The 16,610-nt window shown below is 40.3% G+C and overlaps 1 protein-coding gene across 2 annotated transcripts in view; it reads left to right on the forward strand.

Moving 5' to 3' along the window:
• Window positions 1-5,883: 5,883 nt before the first annotated feature.
• Fign (fidgetin, microtubule severing factor) overlaps window positions 5,884-16,610 on the forward strand; it is a 118,221-nt gene continuing 107,494 nt past the window's right edge. Inside the window, exons 1-2 of one of the 2 annotated variants that reach the window (XM_038337526.1) lie at window positions 5,884-6,128; window positions 6,900-7,070. In XM_038337526.1, coding sequence (XP_038193454.1) covers window positions 7,046-7,070 — 25 coding nt within the window. In that variant the 5' untranslated portion in view covers window positions 5,884-6,128; window positions 6,900-7,045. The remainder of the gene's footprint in view (window positions 6,129-6,899; window positions 7,071-16,610) is intronic. The other variant, XM_038337527.1, reaches the window with a different exon arrangement.

Here is a 16,610-nt window from a genome sequence, read left to right on the forward strand (position 1 = left end):
AACAGATCCTTGTTTTGCAGAAGGAAGAAAAAAAAACTTGTGCCATGCTGTAGTATTTTATGACCTACATTATTACCCTCTGGGTAGCGAAATGATGGTGCCAAACTAATTATTGCTTTGTCTAATTTTAAATCCAGGTCTATGGAGATTAACAGCTTGCACATTAATTCAAAGCACCAACAGCCCACCTAACCTAATGCTGTCTTAAATGAATTAAAAACCCCGTTTAAGAAACTTTAATATACTCTAAATGAAGGAAATGTGCGTCTGTGCTGTATTCAGTGTTTCCAAACCAACTTCACTTTGCTTGCTTTGCTTAAACGGGCAGATACCAGGGAAGAACTCTCCTTCTGTTCGCCCACTACTTCTCTCTAAAAGGATACTTCCTCTAAGCTTAAAGCATGGAACTAATTGTAAAGTGCTGAGCAGGGAGGGAAGCAGAATAATGAGTAGGAAGACTACGTTCAGCTTTAAGGGGAAGAAAAGTTCAGTACTAATGTATTATCCCTTTTTATATCTTTGACATTAAATGAATGCCTTTAAACACAATGACGTTTTGTACTATTACAAAATAGATGTGGAGAATTGAACAATCAATACAAATAGGCCCTCTATTTAAAAAAAAAAAAGGCAAGGAAGCATATCAGTGAACATTCCAGAAACATCGACAATTTGAGGCACCGGCAAACATTCGATGATTGCAATAGCTTTACTGCTGGTTTCCCCACTTCTGGTTCTTTAAGCATCATCTTCTCAAAGCAGGGCTAAATTCACATGAACCCCTTGCTTGGAAACCACCCAGAATTTCTTCTTGCCTACCTATTGAAATGCAGACTTCTTGACTAAGACCCCACTCCTGCTACTCCATAACCATTTCTCATTCCCACACACATTTGACCCATGTGTCACAGAGATACAGACAGACCAGAGTACCGGTTTCCAGCAAACACCCCACAATTTCTGTTTTCTGCTCATGGAGAAATGACTTCTTCTATCATGGAACCATTCATTTTTCACAAACAGTTACAAGTTTCAGTGTTAATTAAGGCATTTGGTTAAGAAAAGTGAAGATGGATGCCTGCCTACCCTCAGGAGGCTTACTGCCTAGTAGTAGAGTCAGACATAGAGGTGCTTTCGTACAGTTGCGTAGGGGCATAAAGATACAGGTTTTGATGAGAACCCAGAAGAATAGTTCCTAAATTCGAAGAGGTCAATAATAAAACCCTAAAGCAAATTAGCCTACACAAAAGGAGGGGGGACTAGCCAAAGTATAAGACAGAAGGGCAAGGGATGCAGAGAGGAGAAACAGGCTAATGTGTGCAAACCACAGTAGTTTATGCTTTGGAAGATAAATGAGACCACTAAGTCCAGAGAAACTGTACCCCTCCATGAACAGAAAGCAAAACAAAACTCTTTTATTCCCTTTCTGTACAGAATCTTTTACAAATGCACCCCCAATATATACTTTGAGCTATCTGACTTTAACCATAAAATGTTAACATCAGTTTTGTTTAAATTTGCATTTTTAGCACAAAATCTTTAGCCACAGTAAATATTCAGTATGCACGTTTTGAATGAAATTGAGAACCATGAAAAGACAGTCAGAAGTTACAAGCACCCTGATGGATACTTCAAATATATGTGAATGAAAAACTGAAAAACATATACTATCATGTATTATCATTATCTCTGCATAGCTAAGAGAATATTCCAGGTGACTATCATGCCAGCATGGCTTGAGTTAGTAAGGGTCTACATGAAGCATCCTAGACCAGTTTGACAGTGTCTGCATTCAAGTGTAATCCTGAACAGTTTCAGTAATTTTACTCAATAAGGTCAAGGTCTACACTTGCTTCTCATGGGAGGAGGGGGCTGTCTAAAAACTTCTGAATCACCTTAGCTGAATTCAAGTGCAGATAACAATCCTGTAAATAATCTTCAGTTTTAAAGATGCTTCAAAATTATTGCATGACAAATTTCATTACTGGAATACCTAAAATCTAGATTGCCTTGAATTTAATCAGTGACTACTAAATAGTTTAGAAGAAGAGATTAGTTTATTTTATGAACATATATATTAAACATAAGTTTCAGATTAAAATATAGTAATTCAAATTAAATTATGTACAGCATTTTATAAAAACTGTATACAGTAGCCCGCTGTGCTTGCTTTTCTGTAGAGTATCCAATATCTGTCTTCTTCTTGACCCCTGTTCCTGAGGTCATCTTGCTTGTTCCTGTCTGTGACATGAACACCCATCCTATATTTTCGCTAGCTTAGATCTCCCTTAGTCTAATGAGGGTCAGGGAACAGTCATCTGCAAAATCAAATTCAGTTACCTCTTTCACGATTGTCTTAATTTTTCACTTTTGTTATTACTTATACTACCTTGAGGATGCGGAGAAGGGAAAGTAGAACTCTTCTCAGCTTGAGAAACATACCCATATACATTCACATATATGTTAGGCCACATACTGATCCTCAGAGAGAACAATAGGCTGTTACCTTCTGATTTTCTTTTCTTTCTTTTTTTTGGGGGGGGGGGTTTCGAGACAGGGTTTCTCTGCAGCTTTAGAGCCTGTCCTGAAGCTAGCTCTTGTAGACCAGGCTGGTCTCGAACTCACAGAGATCCACCTGCCTCTGCCTCCCAAGTGCTGGGATTAAAGGCGTGCGCCACCACCGCCTGGCGCCTTCTGATTTTCTTAAAAAGCCCTAGCCAGGATGCACCATGTAGAAACGCAACTTGCTCAAATACAATCGTTTATGTTTTGATGTCTCTACGATTTAAAATGTGAAGATGGAGCACTGCGGAGTGTCACAAGCCCAACAGGAAGGACGTGTCAAGTGGTTCTGCCTGAATTAACTGTTGCCTTGATTGGAAGCTCAATCTGTTTTAATGCTCAATTTCTAATTCTCATGTTTTGCAAGAAAAGTTATGTAATACATATTGTTGAAAAGGAAATCGGTTGCCGCCAGACAAGACTTGCAAGTTTTAATGATGAACGGGAATGGAATATGAGGGCCATTCCAATGCTATTTATTCTTGGCACATAACTAAAGAGTGTTATAAAAAATATAAACATGGCAGGCAGAGCCATAAAGCCTTTGTGAAAAACAATTTTTAAAAAAATTCCACATAAAGTAATTGGAGAAAAGCAACTTTTGCTTATATATAAAAGTAAAACTTAGAAATCATTCAGTGCAGTCCTCTGTGGATTTTTATTATGTATGTGAATCCATAGTGTGTATGCTTTTATGTGAGACCTCTTTCCTCTGGGGTATATTAGACTTTGGACAATTTAAAACTTTGTAAATACTTGCAGTGCTCTGCTGAGGAGTTTTTCCTTTTTGTAACTTTACAGTTAAATTATATTCGTTGGTAGGTTGAACAATGGATTTAATAATATTTCAATGAATACGTAAGGAAATTGAAGAAAGCGCTAGCTATTATCTATTAATGAACTTTTGTTCTTTCTACTTTTTCCTTTCTCTTCTATAGGCTAAGGACTATTTTGTTTTAGTTTATGCTAGGGAATTACCTTAAGTCTGTCATCATAATGCATTGTATTTGTGTCCAGGGTATGGTGATATATTTATATCATATAGATAGATAGATAGATAGATAGATAGATAGATAGATGTGTGTGTGTGTGTGTGTGTGTGTGTGTGTACTGATACATACATCAGTATTCTGAATAGACCAGGATCTCTAATTTCAGTCATAGGAATTTAATGTTGAAGGTTGATTAGTTCTTAGATTTTTTTTTTTAATTCAGCAGACAAGGACAGGGCAGTCCTGACTGTGTAGCACAGCAAACATCTATATATGTGCTGGAGAGTTCTGCGTGTCACCTCACAAATGGGTAATAAACGAAATTAAGAGTGATTTGAAGATAAAAAAAACAGTCACCTGCACATTCTGCAACAGCGACCCACAGATACTCTCCTACACGTATTTCTTTGTGATAAAACCCAATGAATAACTTTTCTCAGTATCGTTTTAAATGCTATCTTCTAAAACGTAAAGAGAATCGTCTCAGTGTTCTCTACTGCCTCAGAATAAAGTTGTGCTTTATTTCCAATCCTAGCTTTAAAAATAAAGAAGTGCAGTCAGGTCAAAATCTATTCCAAATAAAAATCTCATCGCTTACAAATATGTTTTGGCACACCACTCTATCAGCGTCAATTGTCATCGGCTCAGATTTCACCATTTAATTTTTTTGATTGTGATAAACGCATCTATTGAGATGCAAGGAAATCTCAAATGAAGAATCGATTTAATTCCTAAGTATACGTTTGGCCTTTTATGAGAGCACCGATTCCGTCTATTAAAGCCCTAGCCGGGAAGCTGGCAGAGAAGCCGACACTTAAGGAAGGGCATTCGCCCTAAACAAGTGCATTTTCAGCTCCAACCTTCAAAGGTAACATTTTCAGCTAGATGGCCTCCTGGTCGAACGCATAATTTGCCTCTTTCATTCTTAGTTTAGTTGAAATATAGAGGACTGGCCGCCCACCAGGCCAAAGTATAAACTCACCATTTATCTATTAAAGTCATATTTAATGAAAATGAAGAGGAATTATTATCCAACTCTCTCTTTCTCTCATTACAATTCCTTAAGAACTTTCCCGGGCACATTATCTCGTAGACATCATGATCAAATGTTATTGTTTGCTTTATTATCTCAGTTGGATGGTTGGCTAGTCTAGGATGAAATAGGTTGAAGGCAATCCTCTCAGCCTAGAAGTCTGAATGAGGTTCCCATTCAAATGATCCTGATTGTTTGGGGGTGGGGCGGGGTGATTAGTAAACCAACTGAGCTTACACTGCATAGTAAGCGTCTGGATGCAGCACATTTACATCTAACAAGAGACCCCAGAAAACGTGTGTGTGTTTCTTAAACCTTATGTTGCGAACAAAAGGCTATCTCAGCCACAGACAATCAGCACGGCACTGCTCCCTGGGATGCGAGCCACACACTCAACTGCACATTTCATTCTTCCTCAGCTCCCAGCACCACAAAGCCCCGACTCTCTTCCTTCTCCTGGGTCCCCAGATTGCTCCATAGCGGGGGGCTGGGAAAGCTGAAGCCCCAGGTCTCTGCCTGCGCACCAGCCTCCCGCACCGAGGGCCCCCCGGGCGCTGCTCTCCCCTGCCCGAGCCGCCTGGGGGAGGTAGGGAGGGGAGCCGGGGAGCTCGAGAGGGGACCGCACACCTAGACACTTAGGGTTTTATTTATTCGCGGGGAGGCAGCTGCGGAGAAGTGGGTTCACGCTGATCTGCCTCCCCAACTTGCCTCTCCCTAGCAGATAAAGTCATTTTCTGGCTGGTGCTGGGGGCCTCGGGGACCAGGGCGCGGGGAGGGTGGGGGGAGGTCCCGGCTCCGCGTCCCGTCCCGTGCGCGCAGCAGCTGGGGAGGGCTGGCCTGGTGGCAGCGGTGGCCGGAGGGTCTGGGAGGGGCCCTCGGGGGCGCGCGATCGCGCGTGGACACCCAGGCCCCCTTCCCCCGGGGGCATCTCTCCCCCGCGCGCGGGCTGGGCCGGGCTCCGCGTCCCCGAGCGCCAGCATGACCTCGGGGCCCCCTCCGGGCCGCGGGAGCGCGGTTGTGAAGCTGGGCGGCCGCCGAGGCCCGGGCCGTGTAACATGACCCGGCGGCCGGCCATTGCGCCCTCCCTGCCCGCCCGCGGCCGGGCGCCGCTCGCCGCTCCCGCCTCCGCTCCCCCTGCAGCCCCGGCCCGCGCCGCCGCTCCCTCCCGGGGCTCTCGGGCCGCCGCGCTCCAACGCCCGCCTCTCGCCACTGCCTCCCGACGCCCGGCCGCGCGGCCGCCTGCGTCTCTTTCTCCCTCTCTCCTTTGAAAACTGATCTTTGGCTCTTAGTGTGAAAGTGATTTGAATTTGGCTCGGCGGCGCTCTGCGCCTGCGCTCAGCCTCTGGCATGCTGGCTCCTTCCAAGCAGCTGTTTTGGGTTTGAAATTCCAACATGGCAGAGGCTGCAGTCCGTCTTCCCTTCAAAAACTTGGAATGATTTCAAATCATAGGCACCTTCACTTAACCCTAGCTTCCATTCATCAGCAAACACATCGGATCGATGCTACGCTAACCTATCGGGAGCTCGCTCCGCGCGTCCAGGTAAGGGAAGCTTCGTAGTTTTCTACCATCTGTTTAAATTTCTTGTTTTTGTTTTATTTTTAAAGAATATAGATAGATCCAAGACCTGTAGTGAGAAGAGGTCTCTGAGTTGTGCCATAAACAGTAAATTTAATTTGCATTCGTTTCTATTCTGTACGCCAACCTGCTGTCTAATTTCTCCGTACAAAGTAGCCCTGAAACATTATGATGCATATTTCTGCAGCTTAATCATTGTAACAATAGTATGGGATTAAGAGTTCGTGACTGCAAGAATCTCGCTTTTCGCGATATTGGGCTTACTTACTACTATCTTTTTACTTCAAAAAATAAAAAATAAGAGAGCGGAGCCATAGGGTGGGGCTAGACTTTCTTCGGGAACTAACTTCTAAGTAAATACGAAGTGTAAATAAGAATCTTGCACACACACAAAAAGTTGAGGTTAAATTACAATCTCGTGGCTGGGGGATCGAGAAAAATGTCAGAGGATCGGTTGCAGAAAAATGTAAGCACATCATCCGGGAGGGGTACAGCGTGGTGGGCGTATTGTTGGCAAGGAACGGGAGAGAAAGATGTATAATTTAATGGTATATACAATCCACTGATCCTATTACCGTCCTCCCCGGAGCTCTTGTTAGTTTCAATGGGAGTGAGCGAAATTGACATGGACTTGCATTCCTGGTCATGTGCTTTTTTTTTTCCTTTCTTTCTTCTCTTGTGATCTGAGATCCCCTTTTTGTTGATGTTGCTTTCCCCTTAATTATATGCATGTAGGTTAAATGAATACCTGACGAAAGGGCCCACGTTTCAAGGCAGTGACATTTGATAGCTGAGAGGAAAAGTGGCTTTAATGAAAAGCAACCTTTGGAATTCCTGCTTGTGAGAAAATCCAATTCAGCTTTTTGTGCTACCAGCAAGAAATGATCAGTAGCACCAGTGTTTATGGTATGTCAGTTTTGGAATTTACTTCCTTTGCATTTAAATAGGGAAGACAAATTAAAGAGCATGATAAAAATCATTGGCGTCTGCTTGGGAATCAGATGCGCACAATGTACAGTTCTTTATCAATATGTCTATATCTGTTTATTTTAATCTGTCACTATGCTTTTCTTGCATTTGCCATCACTTGTTTATGTATTTTAGTTTTGATTAATCCATGACTTGCAGACAGGACACTTTCACTGGTTTTAGCTTTAATCTCGAAGTTGCATGTTTCTAGTTATGCTCTCTGTAGGGCTGAAGTCAAATGGTATGCAAATTAGTTTAACTCAGGGTGGGATTTTTTTGTTGTTTCTGGGTGGGGGGCAGCTGGATGGAGAGGGTGGGAGTGTGGGGCAAAGATTGCTAACTAATGTGTATGTATATATATATAATGTACACACACAGGACTGGATGGAATTTTCTTTTTCTTTTTTTCTCAACCTATGAATGGAATTTGACTGTCTGCTCTCTTGATTGCACTTTATGGAATAATTGGTTCTTCTGTGTGGACGCCCCCCCCCCAATTGGGCGAGTGAGTGAAGGTGTATCTTTTAAATGAAAATAAGATATGTAAGTGCATATTTCTTACTATTCCTGTCCTTAATGTCTTATAAGAAACAGTGGCAGTTTTTTCTCCTTTTGCCATTGACTTGTCTGTCTGTCAGCGCTTTTTACTTTTAACCTGTGACAGAATTAAATACTCAGGCACTGAATTGACTTTATATGAAATCACTCCTTTCTCTTTCTTTAAATAAAAAGTCAGTTAAATGGACTGAGGGGGATTTTCAATAGCTCTCGTGGCTGTGGTGTGTGTATACTTTGTAATATTCAATTACAACTAAAAGAGGACAGCAACAACAAAAAGATGGGAAAGTATTTTGCATGGCCAAAGGATATGTGCACTTTAAACTGTTTTTCTTTTTGTTGTTGTTGTTATATTTTCCCATGCCATAGATTTCTCTTTAAAAGAATGAAAAGAAGGACAGAAATAAAAGAAAGAAATAGGAGAGGGGCAAAGCTGCCAGGCGTCTGGAGTGTGGCCCTGGTCAGTGCTTTCTCATACCACAAATGAGAATACTAGGGAAGGGACTTCAGGACTCCTCGTGCGACATGCACTTCTGCCTGGGCTCTGCTGACTATAGGACTAAACACACAGCACACTTGCAGGATAGGAAGGATTTGATTGGATTTTGCATTTGGAACTTGTTGACTTTGAATCGATCAATAAGAAGACTGTTTATTTTAGATGCACATAATTTGCCCTGAGAAATGTTTTAAGAAGGAGAGAGCACAGCTTTTTTTTTTCCTCTTTCCCCTGGAGCTGTTGGAGCGAATGGGATTGCCAGATGGGCGATTTCCCTCTGTGATGTTAAAGCTGTAATATATATTCAGAGCAGATTGGGCTGCTGCCTGTGATCAGGAGGATATTACATTTATAAATTTTAAATCGGAGCTCGGACAATGTGCTGAGAGCAGAAATTGGATGGTTTGACTGTTCACCGTATTGATACTTAAACATGGTTTCTGGATAGTAGCAATACTCATTATTGCAATAATAAGTAAAAACACTCACAGGCAACAATACCATTGAAGGCATGTAACAGCAAATTTTAGTATGTAAATTACTCTGAGACTACACGTTGCTTACTATTAAGTAAGAGTCAGATAATTTATTTCTCTGTGTGTTCAAATGCCGGATGTTGCAAATGATGTTCAGAAGTCTTGTTATCACTCACTGGAATCTGGTAGTGTGTATGTGTGTATATATATATATATGCATATAAATACACACATGTGTATAGAAAGTGACCACATGTATATAGGCATGAAAGAGGACCAGTGGCTTCTATTTTCTCTCACTATGATTGTTTTTTTAGATTTTGTTTATCTCAAATGTGTGGCCTAAAGGAACCAGAGCTACAAACCTAAAAGGCTACAAAGTGGGCAAGTGCCCACACTCAGCAGCTCTGCTGTTGCAAATTAAAAGTGTGTTGTGGTCAGGAAATGAAAGCTACAATGTCTCTTTTGAACAAGTCGTTTATCAAGAGAAACATCTATCAGGGACTGCCTTGTCACATTGATCCTCTAAAAGTTAGGTCTGAGGTGGAAGCTTCTTTGATGCTTTTGATCCTAAATTTAATACAACAGGGAGGAAAAAGAAAAGATATTTGGACCAATATAGATTTTTTAAAAATTGTTTCCTGAAACCAGCAAGATCTATTTGTTAGTACCTTACTATGTGTGAAGTTTACTAGCCGTCACAGTTGGGAAAGGCTGCAGGGGGAAATCTCAGGCTTTAGAAATTGATGGTGTTCAACCACACATTTATAATACCTTCAGTTATGAGCAGCTTCTTGATTAATATGGACATTTGAAAAGAGATTTTTTTGGTTTTGTAAGGGAAATTATTTTGAAAGAGTGTTTGGAATAATATTGAGAGTCAGCAGTTTTCATTTATTTAAATATTGAGTTCTTTCTTTTCTTTATTGTTTTACTCTTGTTGGGGGTTTTAATTATAATTGTGACAAATTGAATTTTATTTGGCCAAGCACTCATTTTTATTTCCTTTTAAACTCTGTCCTCAAGCATGCTTGCCTGTACCATTGCTATTGTTTAATAATTTTGAATATGGTTGGTTGACAATATAAACTATACAGACTTATGAGTCTTTTGGAGTTTCAAATAGGGGTAACACATTAAGCATGGTACATTTTCCTGAATACAGTGCATGCATTATTCAAAATTTAAAAACATTGTTAAAACTATGACCTAGCCCCCCCCCCCCCCCCAAAAAAGAAACATTTTGTAAAGCAGCTGAAAAGCAGTTTGCTTTATTTTTGGAAGCAAAGATAGGGAAGTATTTCTTTGAGATAGAGTTTTTGGATACCTGCCTTACAGTGCTGGTGGTCACTTGTTCTTTCATGTACTCTATTAAATAAGCAGGCGAGAGTGTGGTGGGAGTTTTGAGGAGTGTAATACTTGCTAATTAATCATGTCTGCAATGAAAGAATCATAGCAGGGCCATACAATCTCATTGTTGTTTGCCTGGAAGAGGGTGAGACTTTTGTTTGGAAGCTGAACATGTGAGTAGACTTGCTTTGCTTTGCTCTTCTCAACAGAGAGTTTTGTGGGGTCTTTTGGAATTATTTCAAGAAACATTAACAAAATATTTTTTTCTTCTCCCACTGAATCTGTGAGGATTTCTTAAACAGCATCTAACCCTTCTGAGCACAAACAGGAATTCTCTCTTTCGTGCTTTCTTTTCTCAAGTTGTATTTAAGACTGCTGTAGTTGAGCTTCTAGCAGAGAATCTTTCTCGTCGTCGCTGTTGTTCCTGTTTTCACTGTGAGGAACTTTGGAGAGCATTTTGTAGGCTGCTGCTTCTGATAGACACGCGGGAGGGCAGAAATTTCATTAATTATCTTCAGCGAATACAAGCATGTGGGCAGAGCCCAGGAGCAGAGCTTCTGCAGGAGTCCACAGAGACAATCTGCGCTGCTCTCTGCTCTTCCTAACACTTTACAAATTCAGCCTCCTGAAAGAAGTGCTTCATTTCCTTCCTGGTAAATTGTTTGTGGTCCTCCCCCCACCCCCCCCCAAGCACCAGGCGGTCAGGCTTACCTGTGACTCTCTTGCCCAGGTTATAGAATGAAGATGCAGAAAGTTTGCAGTGGTTTTCAGGCCTGTCATTTCCAGGTGAAGGTGGACTCTCTGAACTCCGTTTCTTTCAGGGTTTTGGGAAGCCTAATGATTGCCTAATTAAGTAGTCAGTTTTAATCATCCCAAATCAGCAGAATTAGTAAGTGTATTTGAAACAATTGCAGGCTTTTTTTTTTTTTTTTTTTTTGTCTGTTTGTTTGGAACTTTCTAGTTGTTCTCAGAGCCTTGCTTTTACAGGAATGTCTGCAGCTTTTATCTTTGATCAATAAATTCCCCTGCCTGAATTCCGAATATTACTTTCTAAAGCGCCACAGGCATTGTTTTGGAGATAATACATTTAATCGCTAAGAATTTAAATTGATTTATGTATTTTTGATAACAAAAAATTGTTGCAGACATTTGTGGATATGTTGGCTGTTCCTGGTTGGAGAGGCTTTTTACTAATAACCATATCAGCTGCTGTTTGAGTTATCACTAAATTAGGATAAGCAAATAGAACAGAAGAGCCTGCAGTTAAAATGTCGCATGATTCTTTTTATAGGGATATATAGGAGCTCATATTCTAGTGTCATTTGAACGTAACTATTTCTTCAGGTACAACTGGAATGACTGCAGTTCAAAAACTGACAACTTATGAACCCACAGGCATATACTTTTTTTTTCCCCTTGGAAAGAATGCAAATAAATGGCATCCTCAGCAGATATTTTCATGGTTTGAATTTTATCACAGTCTTCTTTTTTTTTAATTTCATTTAAAATTTATTTTTTTTAACTATTTTATTTTTAATTTAAGTGTCCAGTAGGAAATTCAAGCATAGAGTCTGACAGGAAGGCTGACTGCTAATTCTTGGTTTTGCGGTTGCCATTTAAATGACTGTAAGTTGTTTGCTAAAAGAAATGCAGTGCAGATTAAGAATGGACAAATAAGTGAAACTCTGGAGCTGGCGAAGCCTGGGGGAGATGGATGGTACTTGTAGTTTAAATCTAATTGAAAGCAGGTGAGTATGCCAGCTTCGTCGGCTAAAACCACAGGTATCTGCCCAGCCCTGGCATGCCCCTTGGATACCTGTTGAGTGGCGGTCACTCAGCTTGAGGAGGCAGGACAAATAGGTGATGCGAAGCTATGAAAACACTAGATTTCATCTGGCTCTCTGTGAATAATATTTTCGTATTTCGCGCAACAAACCAGCTCGTGTCTCTCATGGCATGTGGTTGACTGTTCAAGAGCTGCTCTGAGCCGCTCCAAGGGCGGATTTCAGTTCCTGTGGATTCATGTCACATGGTGGATAAATGGCTCTATTTGCTCGCCCGTGTTTTAGCATTTGTGCTATCTCTTCTGCTAATCATATTTTAAAACTGATGCCGCTTTAAAGTAAAATGCATGATTTATTATACGAAGATCCAAGGTTAGCCTCTTTTTTTTTTTTAACCCTCTAACTCATTTATTTATTTTGGTTCGGGAAAAAAATGTCTTTTTTAGAAAAAAAATTAAATCTTGGAAATATTTTGGTCTTTGTTAAAATTTTGTTCTTATTTTCATAAGAAAAATAGCTTTTATTGAAAATTATTAATGATATGTAATTTACTAGTATATCACTTACAAATAAAGATTTTTTGAGACAAAATTTCAAACACATAAATTTCTTCCCCTTAGTATCTTAATGTTGAAAATGCTTTCATCGGTTTCTTTTCTATGGATTTTGGTCTCTGCTATTGATTTATGTATTTGTCACAGTGGTTTCTAGATATATTGCTGGTGAGGGAACAGAACATGCATTTTATTTTCCCTACAGAAACCCTTCTTGTTTTTCAAGAATAAACTAATACTGGGCTTACATCAACCTGATGCTTTAAACATCGTTGACAGCAGGGTGTTGTGCGTGTGTGACTGTGCTCCTCGGAGAATGAATGACCAGGAGTTTCCTGCATTGGTTCCTGAGAAAACATTATGCAGGGAACGGGGAACATGTGGAATTAGATTTGAAAGGCAGTGCAGTGTGAAGTCATGGCTTTCTGTATATTGCAGGAAACTTTGTGTTGTTCTTTTTGACTTATTATTATTATTTTTTTTCACCTACAAATGCTGTGACCCTTGGCAAAGACCATCTTCTTCATACATAGGGCCCAGCATTCAATTAAAATGTGAGCTAGCTTGTTTAAAAATTATTTGTAATTTCAAGACAGCCACAACAGACCATTCCAGCAAGTTCCAAGCCCTTCTGTTAGGGTCCTTGTGCCTGCTGAGGTTACGGGGCAATGAGGCTTCACTTGGCTTTGCTGTCTATAAACTGTATTAAGGAACAGCTTTGGGGAAATCACTGTTTTTCGATGTGGAGACTGGCTATTCCATTTATTCGATTTGACTCTACCTAAAAGGGTACTAATGGGAGTTGTTAAAGAGAACAAATACAATAATAGGTCTTCGGGTGCTTCTATTTTTACCATTGAGCCCATATATTTGTTTTAATCTCATTTTGTCTTGTACTTGTTATATCACATGATTGTATGTGTTCCCCGGAACTGGGTGTTGTTGATCATGCGTACATAGGTACATAGTTAAGTAAGTATACCAGCAGCACAGAGGGATTGCAGAGAGATTTGTAATGAGAGCCTGGATGGTTTTTCGTTGCCTTGGACCACCTCTACCCTTTCCTAAGGTCAAGAAATTTAAAGTTATCTAAATGTGCATACAATCCTGACCATTAAAAATAATAAAAGCCTAGCTCATTGAGTGGCAGTCAGGGAAGAGGGACAAACACACAAATAATCACCTTAGTGGGCTAGTGTCAGGACTGGGATTTTGATGTGAGAAAGTAGCATTGCAGCGCCATAACTGTGGTGACAGGCATGCTAAGGGGGCAAACCACTCTTTCATATAGGAGTGCTAGCTTTGTAGTGGATGTTGATCTCATCCAAACTGTGAAGTTAGTCTTTCAACTTGCGTTGAAATCTTCTTCCTCCCTCTGACCTGTAGTCGGTGGGTGTGGCTGCTTTTCTACTTTGCTTTGTCCATTCTTTGCAAATGCTCACCCCCTCCCCCTGCCAAACACACACACACACACACACACACACACACACACACACACACACACATCGAGAGAGAGAGAGAGAGAGAGAGAGAGAGAGAGAGAGAGAGAGAGAGAGAGAGACAGAGACAGACAGAGAGAGAGAGAGAGAGAGAGAGAGAGAGAGGCACTGAAATTCTTGTTTCCCAATGCACTGCTCATATTGAGATGCCCCAAACTACATCTTGATGTTGAGCAGCTTTTCAGATAAAGACTGAGGTATGATGGAATGCCCCGCCAGTGTGGATCTGAGTGCACTTGAAGCTGGGCCATTTATTTTCAAAAGGTAGTTCTTACATCAGATCACTATTGCCAGGAAGAAGATATCAAAGAGCTGACAAAAAGTCACTCTTCTTTTATGTAACCCAAGACTGGGGTGGAGAAGGGTCCTTTAAAGATATTTTAGAGGAAGGGAAAAATGGAACTTATTTCGAATGCCTTGCAAGACTTTGTCGTAATACTATAGAGTCCTGGAAAGAAATGCCTCCATTCTGAGTAACAACGAGGGGTTGCTCTTTCCATTGGTATACCCTCTAAAGAAAGGAAGCTGAAAATAAGGATTTTTAACCCAACCTTTAGGGATCTTCTACAGAAAGGACGTTTGTAAATGTGGAATATTGTAGTTGGGGTGCTCATCAATCCATATTTCTCAGTGTTCAGTGCTTTGTCTACAGTTTCATGTAACACAATTCTAACTCTGCTATCTTTTATTATATGTTCCTATTAAATGTTTTGGCTTCAACAATAGTTAAGCTTCCAATCTCGTTAACAAATACGTGCACTGTGGCAGGTTACTCTGACTGTAGTAGCCTTTTTAATTTCCATTGCATTTCCCCTCCTTTCTCCCTGTTTCAAATCGAAGTTAAGCACAAACACTTTCTCTCAGATCACATACCTTAAGGATGCTAAATTATAAACCCTTAATTAGGTATGATTCATTGATTTTAATCTTACCAGATAATTATTTTGAGTAGGATTAAAAAGAAAAGATTGCTTTAATATTGAAGGCATTCCATTTTAATCCCCGTTTTCAGGTGAAACAAATACTGTCAAATAAACGGGCTACTTTTATCCTTTTCTGCTTGCCAGTTAGTGCATCTGGATAGGAATGGGGTGGGGCGCTGGAGAGGTGAGGTACTGAGAGGGAAGCTTTGCTCCTTGCAAGCTTCGAGTGCATTTTTGGGGGGATAAATTTCACTGCTGTGTATTCCAGGGATCTTAGGCAATCTTTTAAATAAGAGATGTAGATTTGACTATTGCATGGATTATCCACTTGTGCGTGCACACGGATACATTTCTTCTTGAAGGTTTCTGATGTTAGCGCTGGTTTTGGTATTTTTATGAGTAATTAGGTTAACGGGTTAGTTAGAGAATGTATCCTTTCCTGGAAAATGAAAAATTACATTCAAGCAGAGGTACATATTCATAACGTTAAGTATTTAAAGTGATATTTTATGACTCATTTTTGAAGAATAATACCCAATATGTAGCTTGTTAAGAATAATAGCCACGTTTACTTTTTGCAGCATGTCCTGTTAGAACTGACTTGCTGTTCTTGAATCATAAAACCTGCAGTCAATTTTAGATCGTCTTTGCAAAAGATGTGGTCTAATGGCCTGGCCCCCACCGCCATATTCTTTGCCGTCATTCTGAACCTCAGTCTGTCTTTCAAAAGAGATAACTCAGGTTATCAGGAGCTTTGGGAGGGCATGCCTGTCATGACCCATGTGTAGACATTGGACCTCAAATGGCCCTAATCCTTGTCTCACAAACTGGATTGAAAAAAATGAAGAGAGTTTTGGAATTATGTGTCGATATGAGTCAATATTGTTTGCCTTCAGGAATATTTAAGTGCACTATGAATACTATTAAATTTCTTAATTTAAAATATGTTTTGATATCAACTCATTATTATAGAAACTTATTTATATATGCTGAGCTAGCAGACACTTCAGAAATAGGTTTTAGTTGGAGCTAGTGTCCCATTAAAAGAACATTTGTGTATGATGCAGTAATCTCCTAAGTTTTAAGATACGGGTACACAATCTCTATAAATAACATTTAAACTTTAAACTCAGGGAAACAAACAAACGTTCTTTGTTCTGTTTTTATTTTTGCTGTATTACTTAATGATTGTAGACATGAAATCAGTGTTTTTATTTGTCCTTTTTGTTTTAGCACTAAAGTGAAAAATTCTATGGGAGAGCGATCTTATACTACTGAGTTTTAAGGTTCTCAGGGAATCCACTCTCACATGTGACATGAGTTTGTGTATCCGAATGGATAAAATCCCACAGTTTTGCAAGTCTGTAAGATTTCTTTGAAAGTATGTTACCAAACCACTGTCACAGTGTGATTCCATGGGAATGGTTGAGGTGGGTGATTGCAGCCTACATGCATTTACACCTAAATACATGATGTTAAACATTTGTCTGTATTTCTAACAATCAACTCTGCAGCTCCCCTTTACTCCCTGGCAGGGCAAAGTGTTTCTGCACACTCACCATGAACCTCGCTATCTCAGCCAGCTCCCTACTGCAGCGCTATATATAATGTACCCCCTACCTGTGCATCTGGACTGTGGTGAGACCTGCATTCCTTATAAACTTCTCTGCAAGGCTGGTTATTACTTGATCATCTGGAAAATCAAATTTCCCTTGATCTACCAGCATGGGTATTTTAGATCATGAGGAGGTGATCTGAATTAATTAACAGGGTGTTAGCATGTGGAGGGGAGAGAGAGGGAGGGTGAGGCTACCTTTGCTGTCCTGGACAAACC

The sequence above is a fragment of the Arvicola amphibius genome, chromosome 7 (assembly GCF_903992535.2).
Source record: "Arvicola amphibius chromosome 7, mArvAmp1.2, whole genome shotgun sequence".
In the NCBI taxonomy this organism is placed as follows: domain Eukaryota; kingdom Metazoa; phylum Chordata; class Mammalia; order Rodentia; family Cricetidae; genus Arvicola; species Arvicola amphibius.